We start from the raw sequence: 21,855 nt of genomic DNA, 5'->3' as shown, positions 1-21,855 counted from the left end.
CGCCTGCGCAGCACCCCTCAACTAACTCACACGGTCTCCTCTCCATTTGTCTTCTCTCATCCTCTTACTTTATCTCCACTTCTCTGTTATTGTTCTTTGTTTTCTTCTCTAAGCCTTTTGTCTATTGCCCCGCTATATCTGGTCTTGTCTCTTCCCTTCCACCCTCGTCCACTTGTTATTTTTAATCCTCTACAAATTCCCCTCCTTTTGTATCACTTTATATTCCTCCCCCTTTTTTTACCTCATGTTTCTCTTTCCACTCAGCTTTTATCCTTTCTTTCTCTTCTCTTCTGTCTCTCTCGTTCCCTTTAGTCTATTGTACCTCGCTCTTCCCCTCTTTTGATACATTATCCCCTTCCTTGCCTCCCCTTCTAACTCTTTGTTTGTATTCGTATTCTCCGTCTTTCCCTTCACTCTTTTGCCCTTCTCTCCCTCCTCCCTGATTCCGTCCCTTTCGTTTCCCTTCCGCCTTCTCTTCCCCCGACACTCTCCCCAGCCCCAGCCCCCTCGTCTCTCGCTCTCTCCCCTCCCTCCCCGTGTCCCTGCCTCTACTGTATCGCAGGCTGGGGGTGGCACGGAGCTGAGGACTCCCTGACATCACAGAGCCGGGAACAGGCACTTCTGCAACTGGTTTAAAAGCGGGAGGTACTCAACTCTTATCAGCAGCATCCGACGCTTCTCCCATCAGCAGCAGACCGGACGCTGCGGCACCCATTGGCAGCAGAGCGGACCCTGCTTCTCCCATCGACAGCAGAGCGACCCTGCTTCTCCCATCGGCAGCAGAGCGACCCTGCTTCTCCCATCGGCAGCAGAGCGACCCTGTTTCTCTCGTCACCAGCAGAGAGGAACCTGCTTCACCCATCACCAGCAGAGCGGGGAGTACTTCTACCACCATTAACAGAGTGGACCCTGCTTCACCCATCACCAGCAGAGCGGGGAGTACTTCTACCACCATTAACAGAGTGGACCCTGCTTTTCCAACACCAGCTGAGCGGTCCATGCTTCTTCCCTTGCTTTTCCATCTTTGGCTGAGTAAATCCAGCTTCTCCCATCACCAGAAGCGTGGACCCTGCTTCTCCTATCATCAGCAGAGTGGTCCCTGCTTCTCCCATCACTAGCAGAACGAGAAGAACTTCGACCATCATCAGCAGAGTGGTCCCTGCTTTTCCATCTTTAGCTGAACAGTCCCTGCTTCTCCTATCATCAGCAGAGTGGTCCTTGCTTTTCCATCTTCAGCTGAACAGCCCCTGCTTCTCCCATCATCAGCAGAGTGGTCCCTGCTTTTCCATCTTCAGCGGAACAGTCCCTGCATTTCCCATCATCAGCAACGCAGTCCCAGCGTCCCCAACAGAGCATCCCTTGTTCCCTCACATCCTCGATTGCAGTCCCTGCTTTACCCTCTTCTGGGCAGACCTTGGGCCTTCCTGGACCGCACTTCTCTGGCAGGAATGTTTTGCCTTTGACTGGGGACAACAGAACTTCCAAAGTTAACGTTTTGTGTAAAGAAAAGGACCCAGGGGTGCAAAGACAGCCTGAAGTTATAAGAAATGGAGAGAGTCGGGGCAGAAAAGTGTGGCAGCCCTGAAGATCGACCCCAAGGGAAGAAAAGAGCCTCAGGATGAACTCAGCAGAACTACTGAGATCATAAGCCTGGAAGGAGACACCCAAATCTCAGTGGCAGACCCCCAGTGTACAAGTGGGTCCCTCAACTTATGAGTAGTAGACCTTGGTCTTCAACAGCCCCCTGAAGCCTGAGCAGCCCGTCCTCCCGAGTAGCAAGGGGACCTCCCTCAAAACCCCAATCAACACTTTCTAAGCTGGAAGAACCATTGCACCTCTCAGCAGCAGACCTTGAGACGTGATTAACTTTATGCTGAGAAAGGGGGTGTCTGTACAGATGGTGGCATAACATGTACTGGGGAGATCTAGAGTCCAGTACAGAAACCAGGCACCCAGATCTCAAGAAAATTCACTTACTTGAGTTGGGGGTTTGCTGCACACGCTAGCCATGGGTATCCGAGAACTCTTCATCAGTGGTCCAGGAAATAGGTCTACTGTGGTGCATCTGGAGACCCATCTGAGTCCCAGAGTACTTGCCACTGACCAGTCTCTGCTTCCTTGAGAACAGGAGGGATGGTTTCCGACCCTTTCAAATACTGCTCGTGTCCATCTATCGAAGGATCAGGCAGGCATAAGTGATTGGTGTTCCAGCATCTTTGTTCAGCTTTAGAATAACATTTGCATAAACCATGAACAGGGCTGACCGATACCCGGTACAGGTCACTGCAGCAATTGCTGCAGTCATCACCTTCCTCATCCTCTTCACCATCTTTGGGAATGTCCTGGTCATCATTGCGGTTCTGACCAGCAGGTCCCTCAAAGCTCCTCAGAACCTCTTCCTAGTCTCTCTGGCAGCAGCTGACATCCTCGTGGCCACCTTGATCATTCCCTTCTCCCTGGCCAATGAGCTGATGGGCTACTGGTACTTTGAGAAGGTCTGGTGTGAGATCTACCTGGCCCTGGACGTCCTCTTCTGCACCTCTTCCATCGTCCACCTGTGTGCCATCAGCTTGGACCGCTACTGGTCCGTGAGCCAAGCCATTGAGTACAACTCCAAGAGGACGCCACGGAGGATCAAGTGCATCATCCTGATTGTGTGGACTATTGCAGCGGCCATATCCTTCCCACCTCTCATCTACAAGGTTAATAAACCTGAGCCACCGGGCAGCAAGCCCCAATGCAAGCTTAACGAGGAGACTTGGTACATTCTGTCCTCTAGCATTGGCTCATTCTTTGCACCCTGTGTCATCATGATCCTTGTCTACCTCAGGATCTACCTCATTGCCAAGCGCAGGAACAAGAAGAACCCCAAGGGCAGCAAGTCCAGAGAGGCGGTCGTTGAGAAAGTTCCTCCAAAGCACATCCAAGATCCTTCAGCCCTGAACAACAATGGTCTGGTAGACCCTAATGGTGATGCTGGTTCTCTGTGTGGCAAGGAGGCTCACACAATACAATCCATGCCTCCATCTGACGAGCAGACCCTGCCTGGACCCTATTGTCATAGAGGATCCATAAAAAAAGCAGAAGAGCCCACAGTGCCTGCTACCTCCCCAATCGGCCAACAGACGATGGCCCACCCCAATGGTCTTCAAGGCTCTCTTCGAGATGAGGGACCCTGCATGAAGCCCCCCAGTTTGCCATCCATCCAGAAGGCCTTCACCCAACCCTGCTGTCAGAGCGGCACTGAGGAACCGCATACAACATCCTCCACATCTTCACCAGCACTGCAGACCATAATCCATCCCAATGGGAAACACCCAGCAATGAGTTCGGAGATTCAGGCATCAGAGGGGGTCCAACCAGACCAAAACCACACGGGAGACCACCAAGCCAAGCAAGCTAGGGCTATCACCCGCTGCCCTCCTAAGTCTTTAGACACAATTGCACATGTTGGGGGGGAGGTGGCTCTGGTCAGGGGGGATCCGAGCCCCATTTTAGCCAAGAAGAGGACCCACATGAATCGAGAGAAGAGGTTCACCTTCGTGTTGGCTGTCGTGATCGGGGTCTTCGTCCTCTGCTGGTTCCCCTTTTTCTTCACCTACAGTTTAGGGGCCATCTGTCGAGAGCTCTGCCAGGTTCCTAATAGTCTCTTCCAGTTTTTCTTTTGGATTGGTTACTGCAACAGCTCACTGAACCCAGTCATCTACACCATCTTCAACCAAGACTTTAGGAGGGCCTTCCGTAGGATTCTGTGCAGACAGTGGACGGCCACAGCCTGGTGACCCCTAGACTCCCCGAGACTGAAGTACACTGGGGAAGGATAGAATCCTGTGGACAGTGCGGTGACCCCAGGATTTCAAGAACTGTGAACCTTGATCTGCGGGAATAGAACTCAAAGTGGACTGATTGGTCACCCCAGGAAGGTCCAGTCCTTGCAGACTTTGGAGGTGAGGGTCCTTTGCAGAATCTTGATGTAACTGAAGAGGCCCCTTGGTATCTGGGGTTGAGAGCCAAGTGCATACAGTTGGCTGCCACCGGTTTATGACCCCTGGCAAGGCCCTTGGACTCTGCGTTCTCCAGGGTGAGGATCCCATACACACTGCGGATCCAAATGGAGTGGTGACCTCCGGGCAAACTTGCATTTTGCAGTCATTACAAACATTGTTTGATGGTTCTTCACAAACAATTGACAGTTGCTCCTGGTGATCTCAGTGCTGTGCAAACTCTGGGGTTTGGGGCAGTTTAGATACCTTCTAAGGGCCAATTTGTGGGCCAACCTTTTACCTTTGTACCTTCATTAAATATTTGTAAATGTTGATACTGCCCTCTTGCGCCTGTGTGTTCTGTCCACGCCTGGGGAGCTCTCTGCTTCTAGGGGTCATGCTAGGGGATCTCTTGCCTGTTGTCAATGTTTCTGAGTCTGGTGGTATGGGTTGCCCTGTCTGTTTCCTGCCCTTTCCTTCTTGTGTCTTTTTACCTCCCTTTGCGTTGTCATGTGCGTTTTTAGTGTTTCCTCCCTGTATCTCTCTTTGGCGCTGGTGTTCTTTCTCATGTCTGTTACTAACCCAGCTCATTTGTGATGGTAGGAGGATTCACAACATTTGCAGCCCTGTCTGTCGTGGGTGGTGGCTTGTAGACTCGTGTGATATCCACTGCACTATCTCTCACTAGTGCCAGAAAGGGGGGTTTGAGTCTTTATCCTGCCCTAAATGGACCTGGTGGGGAAGATCTTGCATCTGGTAGATTATTCTACTGAATATCGGCATGAAGAATATTGTGGTAAAAGAATATCGAGAACAAATTTTCGGGGGCAAAATATCGAAAGGTAAGTGCATTTAGGGAAGTATGGATTTCCCATTCATCCCTCCACACTACGTGTCCTGAAGATATCTCTACCGCATGAGTACATATATGTGGAGTTAGGTATAGAAAATCTAGACTCGCCAATGTATTTTTTTAATATATTTTGTTCTCGCTATTTGTTTTCAAAACCAACACATAAATAACAAATTTGCCATTTACAATATCAATAGCTCAAACTTTCCTAATGCGAGACCTATTGCCTTGCAAATGCTTGTTTTAATATATTTTGTTCTCGCTATTTAGTACCCTTGATATTCTGAGGTTGATATTTTGTATGCTCACAGTCTGGTGGGTACTGCTCTCATTTCTGGAGGTGGTTGTGGTACTGCCCTGTCTCTGGTGGTAGAGGCGCCCTCTGGTCGGTGTAGTGGGAGTGGGCAGTGAACGTGGGCAGAGGTGCTGGGACAATTTCCAGACTGGGGTTGCTGGTCAGGGGCATCATCTCACCAAAATTAGAGAGAAAAAAATACTTGGTGTTGCTGATAGAGGAAATGGTGCAAACGAGCAAGAAACGTTAGTATTGCTCGTGAGTTTTGCGAGAGTGACGGAAGTTGGTGACATGGTAATCTGATGCATTTTTTGTGGTTTTAGCCATGCGCTCACAAGGGTAGAAAAAATGTATTGTCTTGTTTTCTTCATCCTATTTCGAAACTTGCCTGCCACCGCATTCTGCAGTTAAAACAGGCAAAAGAGGCTCCTTTATAATATTGGTAAACCTTAATAAAACGGGAGGTATGTTTTTACGTTGGCGCCTTTCACTGCGTCGCTCTTGCCCCGATCAGAGTGATAATAACTTGTTCGCAAACACTATTTATTTAAAGCCAAATACCATGAACTTAGACATACATGGCAGGGGGCGGGCAGCGGTTCGGGTGGGTCGCTGAGCTCTCCTTGCCATTTACCTGTCAGTGTTTATGAACGGACGGCTGGTGCTGCCTGGCGTGAGCAGTGAAAGCTTTGCTGGTTCCCATTATCTTTATTACATGTTCCCAAGTGTGGGCAGTGGGGGTGCTGCAGCCCCAGCGGCGCCGCCGCGGGGGCGGGAGGGTGGGGGGCTCGCGCCGATTTACTGCTCTTTCTCTCTGCTGGAGGGGGTTTGGGTCCGTTTCCTGCCCAGTGGCCGTATACCAGTCTGTCTCTTTCTGGTCATGGAGGTATCATGCCCGGTGCCTGTCATATCTCTGGTGCTGATGGGGCACTTTGCGGGTCTGGGGTGTTTCTTTCAGTTTGGCCTCCTCTGCCCTTCTGGTCAGAGAGCGGGGGGCCTCGCTTGTCCTAGCTGGTTCGTGGGGGGAGGGGTTTCACCCGCTCTCCGTTGCCCCCTAGTGTCGTGTTAAAGTGTTCTCGCGCCTCTCTCGGTCCCACACTTTCTCGGGAAAGGTGTGTGGGGGAGGGAAGAGCGTGTGTGTGTGATGAACGTGTTCTGCCTCGTGTTTTTCTCATGGCCTCTCTTCAACGTAAGGGCCCCTATATGGGTAGGTCATTTATGGCAGCTAAGATCTCGAAATGGCCTCATTTCCCGACACACTTCTCCCTCTGACCTCACTCTCTCTTTCCTTCTTTACTTCTCCGTCTCCCTCCCCTCTCCCCTCCCACACCCGTCGATGCCCGCCACCTTCGCTGACACTGACATGTCCCCTCACAAACTTCTCGCGCTACCTTCTCTGCTTTACCAATACATAGGTATTCAGGAATCATTGGTGCAGCCGGTAAACGGGCCCCGGGGCCCAGGAGTGTCAGGAGCCGCCCCTTGCTTCAAAGTAATGGCTACTTTTAAATACCCAACCATAGCGCCGGGAGTCTGTTGTCTTTGCTTGCAGTAAGGCGCTGGCACCCTTGTACTACGCCGTTGCACTTCACTCTCTTTGCTTTTGTCCTTACAAACTCCATTTCCCCCTTCTTTCTACCCCTTTGCTTGGTTTTCATTCTTCTTATTCCCACACCCTATCCCGACTTTCCTTTTCCACGCATACGGCTTTTTCTTTTTTTCTCACTCTGCCATCTCTTCATCCCGTCACATACTTCATTGCTTTGCACCTTCCGCACATTCCCCTTGCAAGCCTCCCTTTTCATTCACGTGCTCCCATTCTCTTGTCTACCTGTATCCTCCCGCACCTCCCCCCTTTTCCTGATTTGGTTCCTCTCACATCCTTGTGCTCCTTCTCTCCAAACCCCACATTTCTCGCTTTCCCCTCACACACGCCCTTTTCTTCTACACCGTTTCCCTCTCAGATTTCCATCGTTCCCTTCCAGAAAGGGCCCTCACATCCTTCCTGGTGTTCTCTTCAAAAAAGGCCCCATATCAACTTTTCTCCTTACCCATTTTCCGCTTTACCATTTCTATTTCTCTCTCTCGAAACCTTCTTCCATTCTCATTTACAAACTCGCCTCTCATGTCTTCGCTTTTCCTCTCACACTTCCCTCTCTCTCATTTTCCCTCGCACGCCCTCTCCCTTTTCTCACACTCCCCTCACACAATTAATTATTTTCAACGCATCCTCACAGAGCTGACCTATTCATCGTCCCTTGCCTCACAGACACTTCCACTGCTCCTCCCCAATTCTCAGTTCTGCCCACCCACTATTATCTTATGCCCCACGCATTTGCATATACATCTTTTCCTCTGACCTCCTCACAAACGCCAGTTCTCTTTCTGTCCTGTTGATCTCACCCAGTTTAGTCTGTTCTCCTGCCCTCGTTCTACTCTCACAAACGAATCTCTCTCATTTGTCTGCTTTACCCTCATAAACTACGTTAGCCCTCTTACCTCTCCGCAGGCTTTAAGTCTTCTTTTTGATTACACACATTTCCTTCTCCTCTCCACCGTACCTTTCACCCTCGAAAGTTACCCTCCCATACTCATCTACCTAGCCCCGCCACACACTTGTTGCGTTCCCTTCTGTTGTCCCTTAACCAATTCACTTTTTGAAAAACTTTTGTTCTCAAAAGCTCCCTTGTCATTCCGCACTTCCCTCTGTCCATTTGCCTGTTGACCTTGCTTACTTCACCTCCACAGCCCTGATTTCTCCCCTCACCCACCTTTACATTTACACAGTGGCGACTGGTAATCTTTGAAAGTAGTGGGGTGCAATTCTTGTCCCAAATTCCAGCGAGTGAGTGAAGAGAGTAAGCCCAACCTTTTCTAGGACGACTTTGGAAGTCCCCCCCCCCCCCCCCTTAGAAAATGTTGAAAAACGGAGTCCAATTGTGCATTTCACATATGAAACAATTGCCACATAAATGTGTTCAGAATCCATAGGCTCTGAAAGGGCACTCATCCCTTCCACTCATTCTTAATCACTTCCCTGTCACTTTCACTCACACTTTTTCACACTCACTCATTTTCACAGGGTGGGAAATAGTGAGGATATGACTCCACCCTGCGATGAGATGGGAGACGGTGAGGTGACAGGGTGCTTGAGGGATAGATTAGGGTTTTACAGGGCTGTCGCCTAAAGCGATGCTGCAGGACACCTCAAATGGGGAGGGCCTGAGGAGTGGTAGGACCCTGAGGACAGGGCGCGGACTGTGCCAGCCCTTACCAATCTATGTGATGGCTGATTCAGGCGCCTCTGAGTGCCTGCTTCATCCATCAGACAAGCAGACCACCTACCTCAGCCTGTTGCTCGAGCCTCATAGCAAAGGTCAGCATTTTTCTAATGACCCCAATAGGCTAATATTTACTTTTGATCTGATAAAACAGGGCCAGAGCACAACCAATGAGACGCCTCGATGTCCATCAGGACCAGCCGCCACTGCCTCCGCATTTTGCTTCACACTCTTTTCACCCTCCTACCCTACTGCTCCTCACAATCCACCCTGTCTCTGTAATGTTCCTGTCCACGCCAGCCACTACCTTCTCGCGTCATGCTAATCCCGTCTCTCCTTACCCTCTCATACTCTTCCTCGCTTTTCTCACGCCCCATATACTCACCTTTCTTTCATCCCCTCTCTGATTCCCCCAAGCACTTCCTTCTCCCTTTGCATGGTCCTTTCCTAACAGTCACCTCACACTCCTTTTATTCTCTATATTCTCTTTTTTTCTCACACAATTTCTCTTTCTTCTTTTTCTTTAACACACTGCCCGACTAACCATTCCATTACCACTGCCTCTGTGTTTTGTACCTTCACTCCCTTTCCCTTTCACAGCCCCCCTTCTTTTTTTCACACAGACTGCCCCTCTCACATCCGAGCTCGCACAGCCGTCTCTCTCCCTCCTTTCACATGCTGTCCACCTTCTCATCTTGCACACACTATCACCCTGTCACACCGTCTCTTTCACAAGACCTTTCTCTCTCGGGACGCCCCAGTTTGTAGCAAAAAGGTTACTTTGCATATTCCTCTCATCTATAATCTTATGTCACTGGGACTCCTGTCAGTTCACGGAAAAACAAGGTTCCTCCCTAAAGAAAACAAGCATTTGCAATGCAATAGGTCTCATTAGCTAGAGTTTACGCTATTGGCATTGTTAATGACAATGCCTTTTTTTATCTGTTTTGATAATACATACATTAAAGACATTGTCATTCGCAATGCCAATAGCTGAAACTCTTGTAAATGCGAGACCTGTTTCATTTCAAAGAAGCAGCCAACATTGTCCCGGGCAGCTTGGAAAGTGAAAGCGCGAATGGCACGCTGAATCTTGCAGGAAAGCATGCCGTGCCTGCAGTAGGAGAAACTCAACTCATTAAAGAAAAAAATGCTACAGACTTAAAACATACTGTGTAAAATCAGAAGTAAAAGGGCCAGTATTCATGGGAGGTTACAAACAAAAACAAGGCAGTACTAAGGAGGGACTAACAAGCCTTATAATGAATCAGAAGTCAGCATTTACAAAGGACAATGAAATCAGCCAATGAACAATATGGGCGGAGAGTGGGCGGAGCTTCAACTCCATACTCAAATACAGTGAGCCTCGCGGAGCAGCGCATGCGCTGCCCAGGCTCGACCTAACGAATACCCCCTGCTACATGGCGTAATGGGCCCCTGACATTCCAGAATCTGAGATATGCAATTCTGTGGCAGAACTAGCTCAAGTGTGAGACCACCTGTGTTCTGAGGGCTACAGGGGATTATGTGCTGCCCCCGTCTCCTTAACTTCCTTTTCATCTGTCGTAGTGATACTATGCAATTAGTTCACATTTGAATGTGTGGCCTAGAAACATCTTTAACTATCTCGCCTGCTTTATGTTAAAAAAATTATAACATTTTTAAAAATCACATATAGAAAAATAAATGCGTTTTCAGTCAGTCCTCTTCATCCATTGGTCTGCTCAAGTGTCATTACATTTTGCTTCATCCCACCATAGGCTACAGAATTGGACAAAGGGTCAGCCCACTGCAGGCTTTGGCTTACTTCACTGTGAATGACAGCATTTTGTGTTGCACATGTACTGACGGTTGGTCAGTCAATCTCCGTTTAAATATCTTGTTTCATTTATTTGAACTTTCAGTTTGTACGTCCTTTTTTGTGCAAACATTTGCATGCCACATTTAGATCGCAGCAGCGTTTTTATTTTTTTGGTTACTTTTACACTGTAAATATCTTTTGGATATGTTAATAAAAAGAAAAAAATTGCAGAGTTGTCAAGGGCAGATGTATAGCCCCTGCCAATGCTTGTTTTAATGTGCAGGACATCCAGCTCTAATCAAATTGTTTCAGGGCAAATGTTTCAAAAAGGTACCTTTTTCGGCTAAAACGCACACTAGTTGAAATCATTTGGTTCATTTGGACTTTTACAGCTGCTTAATTTTTTTTTTAAATGCTGGCTCTCATCGAGAGCTCGCCACCAGCCTCGCCTTACCCGGACCCTCACTTTAAGGCTAATACCCCCAACTCTAAAACTATTTTTCTTACCCCTTACCATAGCCCTAACACTGACTAGCTCTAGTCGCTGCTCGCTGATCTATTTCCATTAAAACTATTGCTTTTCTTGCTGAGGTTTTCCAAACCATTCGGTTCCAAACACATGTAATTCGAACTAAATGAGTTGAACTGCTTAGTATGTCTCACACAGTATGCAGAGTTCAAAACATTGTATTTCTGGAAGAGAGGAAGAATGAGGGACCTGGTTTGAGGCAATAGTAACAGGCATTGTCAAAGCCAATAGGCCCGGCCTTGGCAAGCTGGTCAGATGGTTATGCCCATGACAAAATAGCCCCCTACTCTTATTAGTGTTGGTAAACGTATTATCATTTGGCTGCAGTGGTCCCTAAATAGCCCTGGGCCACAGTGCCACTGCATCTGCTGCATTACTGACAGTTAGGACCCTGATTTTTACATGTATTAACATTTTTAGTGGTAGAATATGAAAAGAAGAAAAGAAGAAACCATGTGGCTAGGTGTCAGACATATGCTCTGAATAAAAAAAGTTTAATTTAAAAATAAATTAACCATCACATAGAATTTTAAAAGAACAGCATGGGAGTTTCTTAGTCTTCTCATGTTCTAACAGGGGTGGAATCAAATAAAAAGTACTACTGGCTGGAATCTAAAGACATAGTTTGAACACACTAGGGTGACTAGAAAAATAAAAAACAATAATCATTTTTTCAAAGTAAAATATTACCCAACAGCCCTGGAACTGAAGTACATTATTATGCAGCCCTCTCCATGTCATCAGGCAAAAGGCTGTCACTCACAGTGTAAGAGATCTAATGGGGGAAGTGGGCTGACCCATTTTCCCATGCTGTATGCTAAGGCAGGCAGACCAAAATGTGGGTCACAGCTGAACAGACAAATAGAGGAAGAGGGCTGGCCGAAGATGTATGTCTATATCTATGCACAATAATAGCTGCTCTCCTGGTAGAGTGGCGTGGCATGGGAGTTGAGGACGGACAGACGACAAAAATAAAGAAAAAAAAGAATTTAGCTTCTCCTCGCCGATCGCCGCTCTTCTCCTTTCTGCTGAGGGCCTTTCTCTGGATCCTGGCATAGTCATTGGTTGCCATCCTTGATGGGCAATGCTACACAGAGAAAAGTCCTCACATTGCTACCCCGAGTGGGACTGGTATGCTCAGACGTGAGTCCCATGCTCTCCACACCACTGGAGTCAAGCTATCCTGGCTGATGACGGCTGATAGCCAGAACCAGTCCTAGGATGCTTGATTCCGGTCCAGGGCAGACATGGCTTGGCAGTTCAGGCGGGACTGTTCCCAATGAGGCACAGGGTCAAGGCTGATTTGCATATGGCCATGTCTGAACTGGGGTGGTGTGGAGTGCAAAAAACGATGGATTTAGGCCCAGATCTCTGTACTGAGGTGAATGTATGACATTTTTCTGCATTCTGTCCATCAACTGTTGTTTTTGCATTTCTCACATTGCTAGCAGCAAAAGGAAAGACTGTATTGAGGCCCCTCTAGTCCAGGCAAAAAATGAATGTCTGTTGGAACATGTTTAGTAACTAGAGCAACTGGGAAAGTCCTTCAGCATGACTGAATTATTCCAAGAGCTAACATCTAACCACCAGTGGAGTCCTGAACTTTTTGGGGCATTTTCTATATTTTGCTTTTTACATAAATACTGCCCCCATAATGTGATATCATGGTTGCAGATCTGAATCCACCCTAGGATTAGTAGACCAGGTGGTCAGAAGTTATCAAGTTCACTACCATGTCTTCTTCAGGAGATAAGGATTCATCACACTTACATTGAAAACGTTTTGATGTCCTGGGTAGCCACATTATCAATTAGGGAGCTGACAGCACTGGTGTCCTTTACGAAAATCCAGGAGTTGCTTTATTTGACGAACATAGCTTGCAGTCTAATCATTTTAAGGAATAGGACACCTTGGGGTAACTAGAAAAGGGCTTTTTAGTTCATAAACCATCCTGAGTTGATCTTCGCTCATTTGAAGACTGTCCTTTATCTTGAGCATTAACCAGACCATCTTCTCACTTATGTCTATAATATAAAAAACATCAAGTAATATATGAAGTACCTCTTGTTCTCTAGCCTACCCTCCTCACCAAACAGAGAAGCCCCAGATATGGCATCTAAATAGAAGTTCAGGTGCAGAGATAACCATTCCCTTTTGTGGCACCTCCCTCCAGGCCAAGAGCACGCTTGGTATGAAGCTGTCACACTCCTGTCTCAAGATTTACGCCCAGGCAACATTATGCTTTTCTAAAGTAAACTGGTTCCCTTGAGATGTGTACAGAGCAAGCTAAAACATAGCCTTAAGTCAAAAAGATAAAATCAAAATCTAATGCAATTTTAAACATGACATACAGCAAAATTTATTAAAGAAGTAAGTAATAAAAACAATTTCCATTTATATGTACATCATAGGATTCTTAGACATCATAATAAAAACTAAAATTACAAATAGTAATACAATCTATTGTGACCTGCACAATACAAAAGACAGACAAAAATGTTTGTAAAACATAAAACTTGTAAAATACAGATAGTACATTCAAAGCTGTGGTTTCATCACACCCATGTTTTATAGCAGCCAAATTATATATCAACAGGGGAGGAAAGGGCTTGAATTGTACTGTAGATGGGCGTTGACGCGTTTCGGTGGTTCTGGGCGAAAATATGGTCCACCTTTATCAAGACTATAAATCGGTGTCTGTCTTGTTTGGGGGCCTGAACAGATACCCTATACAGATCAGTCATGTGCGATTATCAATGAATGTAGGAACTGGATCTCAACCGCATTTGAATGAAATATTGGCCGTCGCCTTTTATTCAAATAGATATTATTCAAAAGCACCTGTTTTGTATTAGGTATATTTGATGAATCAATGATTGGTATTGCGTGGAAATACGAAGGTCATTAGAACAAAGAAGCTCGTTCTCCCCGAATGTAGGAAGAGAAGAGTAACTACAGTAGCAACAGGCTCTACAAGCCCATAACGTCCCCAAGTTTTTTTAATAAAAGAAAACCCGCATATGCACTCTTCTCTTGCTACATTCGGGGAGAACGAGCTTCTTTGTTCTGGAGACTAAATACGACCCAATCTTACCAGGAACTAATTACCTTCGTATTTCCACGCAATACCAATCATTGATTCATCAAATATACCTAATACAAAACAGGTGCTTTTGAATAATATCTATTTGAATAAAAGGCGACGGCCAGTACAATTCAAGCCCTTTCCTCCCCTGTTGATATATAATTTGGCTGCTATAAAACATGGGTGTGATGAAACCACAGCTTTGAATGTACTATCTGTATTTTACAAGTTTTATGTTTTACAAAAATTTTTGTCTGTCTTTTGTATTGTGCAGGTCACAATAGATTGTATTACTATTTGTAATTTTAGTTTTTATTATGATGTCTAAGAATCCTATGATGTACATATAAATGGAAATTGGTTTTATTACTTACTTCTTTAATAAATTTTGCTGTATGTCATGTTTAAAATTGCATTAGTTTTTGATTTTATCTTTTTGACTTAAGGCTATGTTTTAGCTTGCTCTGTACACATCTCAAGGGAACCAGTTTACTTTAGGGTTGAATACCCCACTTCCCTTGATTATTTTTAAGGGGTTCCTCTCTCTTCTAATAACATTATGCTTTTCAACATTATATTACAATCTCTCAACTGTCTTTTCCTATAAATTGGTATGAGGTGGCAACATAGTAGTAAATTAACCCCTCATGGGGTACATGTATGTTGACATAAATGTCCTCTGTTAAATCGGTGTCAGTATCCTCAACATGAGAAAAGACGACAATGGACGCTCATGCCAACATTGGTACAGTATTTCTTCGCAATACTATGGCGTTGCGGTGTTCAGTGGTGATATTCATTACTACATTGTGTTTGTTGCCTGTGGTCATAGGATGGTTGATGGTGGCCGCAAAGTCAATTCCCACCATTTCACACAGAACTCTAATCACTGGCACTGACACAGGGCAGCCTTAGTGTATAACATACTGCTCATGGCAAATCAGAGTGGTCCAGCAAAACCACCGCTATCAATGTGTAAGGTAGGCAAGTAGAACTGGAGATGCAGGCATCACCTTCTCCCGTTGACCCCAAAATGCCCTGCCAAGCGTCCCCTATGAGATAAATGCAAGGGGAAGTTCATCTGTACCTGGGGACAGCCAGCTTTGGCTGCCACCGGCCTCTGGACATTGAACATCAGAGCCCACAAGCGCCCCCTGCAGCGAAAACCTCTCAGAGCTCTGTCAAGCTCCCTAACTCCAGAATAAGGCCACCTTCAGGATGCTCGTGCTCCTCCTCAGTAGGTGCTGCCAGCTCACGGGGCGTGACCTCTTGTGACCACTCTCTACAACCGCTCCCTTCAAATCTTTCTCCTTAGACTCTCCCAAGTGCTTGGTCTGAGAGTGAGGCACGTCCACATTCATAATTCCCAAGATACCAAGGTGATTCCCCAGCGGTAAGTCCATATTTGAGGTCAACCATCAGCCTCTCCAATCTTCATTGTCTCGAATTTTTCTCCAATCTAAAACTGCACCTTGTCAATGGGTACTTGAAAGCTTTCTCCTTGTTATTTTTTTTTGTTTTCCTGGACACACTGCTTGGGGTCTACAAACATACGATTGGTTGTGATCATGCAAGCCCCACAAAAGGAAAGGGGAGTGATCCTCTGGCTATCCACTTAGGCGGTGTGAAGCTGCTATCAGATATTGACCCAGGCGGTACTACCTCTCAGGCATATGACAACTCTATGACTGACCAGGGTACTTGTCCATTCCTTTCCTACATGACAAAGCAAGTTCGAATTCTGCTAAACGTCGGCGGCAGTCTATTCAGGTCAGTCTTGCTTCGGGCTGCCTTTGTCGCCGCAGGTGAAGAGGTCATCTACCATATTTGCCCCTTTCTTCTTCTGGCCCCAACGTAAGGGCCCATTAGCCCTGGGATTCCCCACATTCTGGAATCCACTGGAACTGTCATGGTCATTCTAAGAAGGCTTCTGGCCATGCTGCTGGGTGAACATGCGCTCGCCTGCCCCTTCTGATCTATCTATTGGGATATGGGGAGAGGATGTAGCCTAATAGTTAGGGCTGTCGACTTGAAATCTGGGGAGCAGGGTTCGAGTCTCGGCAACAACGCTCAACATCCTGTGATTCTGGGCAAATCACTCAATCTTCCTGTGCCAACCAAAAAATTAATGTGTCCTCATGTAAAGCAAATGGTGCTCATGTTAAGCGCTCTGATACCTGGTTTCGGGTCAAGTTCGCGCTATATAAAATTCGAAAAAATTAATTACATTTTTTTTCTTAACCGCATCGCTGCGGCGGCTTTTCCCGCTGTGCGCGGCATTTTCAAAAATCCCGCGTAACGTGACAAAGCCAGCTCGTCATCGGCGCAGCGCAGGTAACGCCCATGACGAGCTGGCTTTGTCATTAGCGTCGAAGGGGTTAAATCTATTCCCCAGCCTTCTACCCACAGCTACACACAGTTGCTTGGGATCAGGTGCCAGCTAGTCAACAAGATGGTGTTGCAGTTCCACTGGACAATCCTGTGGATGCTGCACCACCAATCAAGACAAGTCTAAAAATAATGTAATATTCTGTCACAGGTGATAACGTCCTGCCCCCGTCCCCATCCCTTCGGATTTCTTTGTAAAATATGCATCTATGTTTATCATGATACCACAGGCGTCCTGCGCAGTAATGAATTTGCTCAGATGCTGGGCAGGGAAAGGTCCAACCCCCCCCCCCCCCCGCCCCCTCCCCTGCGCATCAGCATTTTCCCTGCATGCATTATTTTTCCTATCCTCATCAATTAACTCCATAATGGCTTCAAGGCCAATGAGGTACAGGCAACATTGTAGTGCTGGTGAATATTTATCTTTTCTTATTCCACTTGCAAGGTGAAACGCACTCCACTGCGCATGGTACAGTTCTCCTCAAGATCCTTGAAGGCAAAGGAGAGAGTGGACAAAAGGGAGCTGAACCTTCTCCTAGTGCTACAGTGGGGGCTGTGGCCACTTTGCCTGCCATGAACACAACTCCAGAACCGCTCTTTTAAGGGATTATACTTTAAAAACTGCTGATTCCAGCGAGACGTTTTTTGTGGCAGGTGCATCTACGTAAACTGGGGTACCCACTAAACAAGTAGTTCCTACTAAGAAGACATTGGTTTTAGGTTTAGGGTTCCAAAGCAGAATTAAATTACGATATTTCTGGGTCATACATTGTAAACACCTGGGTCTCATTGTTTTAGAAGCTGGGCAACCAGCACTAGTAATGGGGACACCCCCTTACTTCCTTTGTGTCCTGTTGAACTTACAGACACATACAAAGTCATACAGGTCAAGGCATAATTTTGGTTTACCAACAGCCACGGTCATTCAATGCAGCGGGTCTGGTGGCTTAGTGGACTATTGCGTCTACTGCAGGGGCATCTGTTCGACCTCATAGTCACAGGTTCAAATCCTGGTGGGTCCATTCAGCCTTTCCTCCTTCTGAGGTCGATAAAATGAGTACCATTGAGTTGGGTAACAATAAACATCTGTTATTCAGTGCCAAGATACCCTTCTGGGTAAACATGCACTTTACAAATATTAATGTTATGTTGCGGGTCTTTCACCGCCTCAGGTGACGCAGGTGCCATCAGGTCCAGACAGACATGGTCAGATGATCTACAGATACTCATGTCTTTTGGGGACACTAACTTTCCCATATCATCCTCGGCTCAGGTCTCCATCAGATGGGCCTTGTGCTTGTACTCCAGATTAGGGTAGATGCTCTCCTCTCCTTGGCAGTTGGGTATTACTTCATCCAGGCATGGCACATCTCAGGGCTTGTCCAGTATACTAGACAGTCCTGGTCCTGGGGAGATTGCATCTACCAAAACCCTGGTCAAACATCTCCAAAAGGTGACGATGGAGATGTTCCTCAGATGTCCAGTCATATACAAAATACTAGCTCAGATGACTACTATTTATGACTATCTGGGGTCACGGAAGGATAAATCACAAACTATGCTATGTTTAAACCGTATTTTCAACCAACCAATGCAGGGCCTATCTTTCTCACAGGAGGGGTGATGGACAGCATCAGAAGGTCAAAGGGAATATGGGGACTGAAGAAACCCAGTGCAGACCTCTTACACTGGGACTCCTTCAAACACAGTACACCACAGACGACAAAAGTGATATGATTGTCTATGCACTATGCAGATATCGCGTCTCAGGGTAAGCTGTCACTGGGCATATCTGTGGACAGAGCTGTTGGGTAGCTGAACTAGTTCTAGTCAGTGCTTTGTCCTGAAGCAGGTATCTGGTCCTGTGGGATGTGAATCTAGATTTTCTCAACACTCCTGGCACGTCTAAAAAGCTTGCCACATGCATGTTTTCATGTAGGAAAGGAACAACTGCTAGCAGAGCCTATATGTTATACTGCAGTTACAGTGTGCTAGCAGAAGACAAAACATATTGACTCCTGAGAAGGAAATACATAAACACAAGATGCACCACAACATGCACAGCTTCCTCAACACGAACGGATGGCTTCTCAATGCGAGCAGTCCCGACCACCCATGACCACCCGCATCGAGAAATCTCACTGGGAGGTGGTCTAGCGTTCTCCACGGAGTGCGGAAAACTCCACAAACGGAGCGGAGTTCACTGCCCAGGTCTAGTCAGAGTCTCATCCGAGGGCCACCACGACAGAAGGCACAGGCAGCCGGAGAAGTCTCAGTAGTTGTCCAAGGACTTCCCAAATTGTCAGGCTCATGTAAGGGTTTAGGCAAGAGAAGACATATAGCATGGTCGATCTAACCCATAAAAAAGAATGAAACCCGACTGCGATTTACAAGAACGTTTGTAAATTATTCATGTGCAAGCGCTCATAATTAGGTCCTCCAGAATATTCAGAAATCCGTTGTTAGTTCCAGGAATACTTAAATCCCTAGATGCAACCTAATAAATATTCCACGATTATTCTACATGTAAATGGGTAACAACTGCCAACAAACACTGTTTCTAAGAGTTTCCCACGTGACGTCTGACGGTGGAGAGTGGCGCTAACAGGCACACCTGTGCCACACAGGAGAGCGGTATTAGCACATTCCTCGATGTGGTCATTCCATTGTTTATAATTAGAAGGATCAGATACATGCAGGGAAATGCGCGCTCTGTACATTGGGCGCGTTTCTTACACTCCCAACAAACTGTATGAAAACCTCAGGCTCTGAGGAGGAGTGAACTTGGAAAGAGATGAATCCAATGGCACAGAAGAGGTATATACCGGGTGCAGTAAATACCGCTTAAAAAGAATGTTCCTCTTAGAAATGAAGAATTGCATGCGGAATGCACACAATGTTCCCATTTATTGGAATTGACTGCACATGTTGCCTCTCTTAAATTCTGAAAGTTTGACCTAACGAAATTTGCCAAGGAAAATTGTGTGGTGCAGTTTGTACAACAAACTCTGAATTCTGATCCCTGCACAAACTCCTGTTTCCACAGAAAATGGAACTCACAACTGAACTTGGAATCCGGGCCTTTGACTGTGGTGAAATAATTTAGGTTGGAGATGGGGTGGACACCTTCGTCCGGCTCCTTGTTTAGAGGCTTTGCTGGACCAAGTCCAGCTTTGTCTTTTAAAATCGACTTAAAATGAGATGGCCTCGCACATAAGCTCTTTCTTTTTCCATTACAGGCTCAGCGCTCTCTTGTTCTTTCGTCTACCACCTTGTCTCCCATAACTCATCTCACAGGGCAGGGGGCGCTGCATTCTCTGCCCCGCTGCGTTCACCTTCAGCGGCATTGCCACCACACACAGCGTTACATTTGTGCAGCTCTGCATGGAAGAGGCTTCATGCGCTCCCCTTTCAGTCCCTCCCGCTGCAGGCTTCGCGTTGACAGCTGACGAGTCCTGTCTGGTGCGTGCAGCGTGAAAGGAGATGGTTTCTGGGAAATGGGAGGAGCTGGCCTTATGGACCCGGCACGAGATAACCTAATAGCTGCAGCTGCAGAAAACAGCAACAGGTGTCTGCTGAGCCCCAGACAGGAGTCATGCGCAGAAAGGGTCGGCGCTGCCTCCATCCACGCGACAGATACATCCGCAACACCCAATGAACTGGTACAGCATAGGCACCAGCATGGCAAGATTATATCACACACTTAAAACAGGTCAACTGCTAATAGCAGCAGAAGTGCAAGCGTCTTCCACACACACTAAAAAGGTGCAGCAGAAGCAGCTGTGCAAGGTTCCCGTGCACTGCACAGGACAGTATGAGGAGCACCAGCAGTGCCAGCTTCTGTCTTTCACAAACGCGGACACTGAACAGGTGCAGCATGAGAAGCAGCAGTGAAAGCTTTCCTCAGACACGGTGAACAGGTGCAGCATAAGCAGCAGCACTGCAAGTTTCCCTCAGACAAAGTGAACAGTGTAGAGTTTGGTGAGGGCGCTAGGCCCTCATTCTGTAGAGGAGTAAATTAGACGCAGACACAGTAGTATGGGGATAGGTAATGGGCCTAGAGCACGTGCGCTCGGCCCCTTTATTGGCCAGTGTCACATGACCTGTGACGCCTGGTGGTGGGTGGGTGTTAGGTGTGCAGTTACAGAAAGAACTGAGACACTAGACCGTGTCTTACGTTACTACATCCCTCCCAACCTTAGTTAAGCAAATTGCCCTAACTAGAGTTCAACCTGCGGGGAAAAATACAGTTCATTCAAAACCCATACTTTAGACGGCGACTCCCACGTGGTGGTCTTAATTGCTGGTTCCGTTGATTGCTGGCAATGTCTTTTTCTTTGCCGTGGCAGACTTGCAGCTTATAAGTGGGCTTTACAGTCTCTCTCGCTCTGTCCCACATCCTGTGAACGTGCAGAAGTATAAATATACATTGAGTCCCAAGTGTGTTACTTTTCGCTGGACCGTCCTGGTCAAAGTGCTTGGTTCAAACTGGTGTCTGTTCCTGACGGGACCTTCAGCTGCAGGTTATCCCTCTCACGGATACCCCTCTCTCGTGGGTGTCCCCTCTCACTGGACGACCCGGAGGCCTTTCTGTCAGGCTTCCACCGGTGTGCATGCCGCCTTGCCTCTTCAAACATGTTGAAGGACGTCGCTACGGGTCATCTTCTCCGTGTCCGAGTTCCACCTGAAAGGGTGTTGTTGGCACTGGTTCAGTCGTGTGTGACCTTCGGTCTTCCAGGATCTTCAGCGTGAGCTTCAACAGTCCGTCTCTCGTTGGGGACCGGCTGCCACCGGTGTCCCTGAGGCCTCTGCCCCTGGATTTCCGCGGCCCTTTCGTCCGTTCCATCCCAGAGGTGGGTGTTGCCAACAGACTGGCGTGCTCTCTTCTGTCCTTCCTGGATGACTGTCGGGTTCGCACGTGGATGCTTGCTTCCAATGGTGTTACTTGTCCCGGTCGTGCGTGTGGACTGTCGTGCACCTCTCACGTTCTCCTCGGTGTTTCCCCTTTTGAGTGTCGTGGTGTCTTGGTCCACACTCCTCTTAGTTGTCCTCCATTCTCGTCGTCCTGTCGTCGTGCTTCTGACCTCTTTTCCTTTCGTTCTCTTCAGTGGTGGCAGACGTGCCACTCAGACCTCTTCTCCTTTCTCCTTCTTTGGTGGCGTCATGCCACTCAGACTTCTTCTCCTTTCTCCATCTTCTTCGCAACGCGGTCTGGCCACCTTGCTGTTACATCTTCCTAACCAGACTTCTCCAGGCAGCGTGCACTCCACCTGCTTCCATCCGGTCTTGTCCTGGTTCACGGACACTGTCTTCTCTCGTCAGTCTGTGACTAGACTGGGCGTTGCGATCTTCTCACTCTCTTTAGACGTTACATGTTGAATTGTGGTTATTGAAGTTCGCTAGTCGCTGATCGTGGACTGTGTCTTGGTGTTCGAACTTCTTGGGCCTCTGGCCGGTCCACTCTGCCGATGCTGGCAGGCTATCTTCGGTCCTCTTGCGGGATACTTGCTGCGTTGCGGTTGGTTGACCCTTGCTTTGGTCTTCTGCGTGAGTCCTCACGCTTTGCTGTCTTCTGTTTGATCGGTTAGCTCCGTTCCGGTGCTGTAGCGTTGGCGCGCTTTTCTCCGCGCTCTTCCTGTG

General features: G+C 47.3%; 1 protein-coding gene across 1 annotated transcript; it reads left to right on the top strand.

Moving 5' to 3' along the window:
* The first annotated feature begins 666 nt into the window (after positions 1–666).
* Positions 667–4,316, top strand: ADRA2B (adrenoceptor alpha 2B). The gene has a single exon (XM_086943330.1). It carries the CDS (start codon positions 2,250–2,252, stop codon positions 3,780–3,782), a length of 1,533 nt encoding a protein of 510 aa, XP_086799456.1. The 5' UTR covers positions 667–2,249; the 3' UTR covers positions 3,783–4,316.
* Positions 4,317–21,855: the final 17,539 nt, after the last annotated feature.

The sequence above is a fragment of the Lissotriton vulgaris genome, chromosome 11 (genome assembly GCF_964263255.1).
Source record: "Lissotriton vulgaris chromosome 11, aLisVul1.2, whole genome shotgun sequence".
Lineage (NCBI taxonomy): Eukaryota > Metazoa > Chordata > Amphibia > Caudata > Salamandridae > Lissotriton > Lissotriton vulgaris.
The sequence above is the reverse complement of the archived record's forward strand: the minus strand, read 5'-3'. Positions and strand labels throughout refer to the sequence as shown.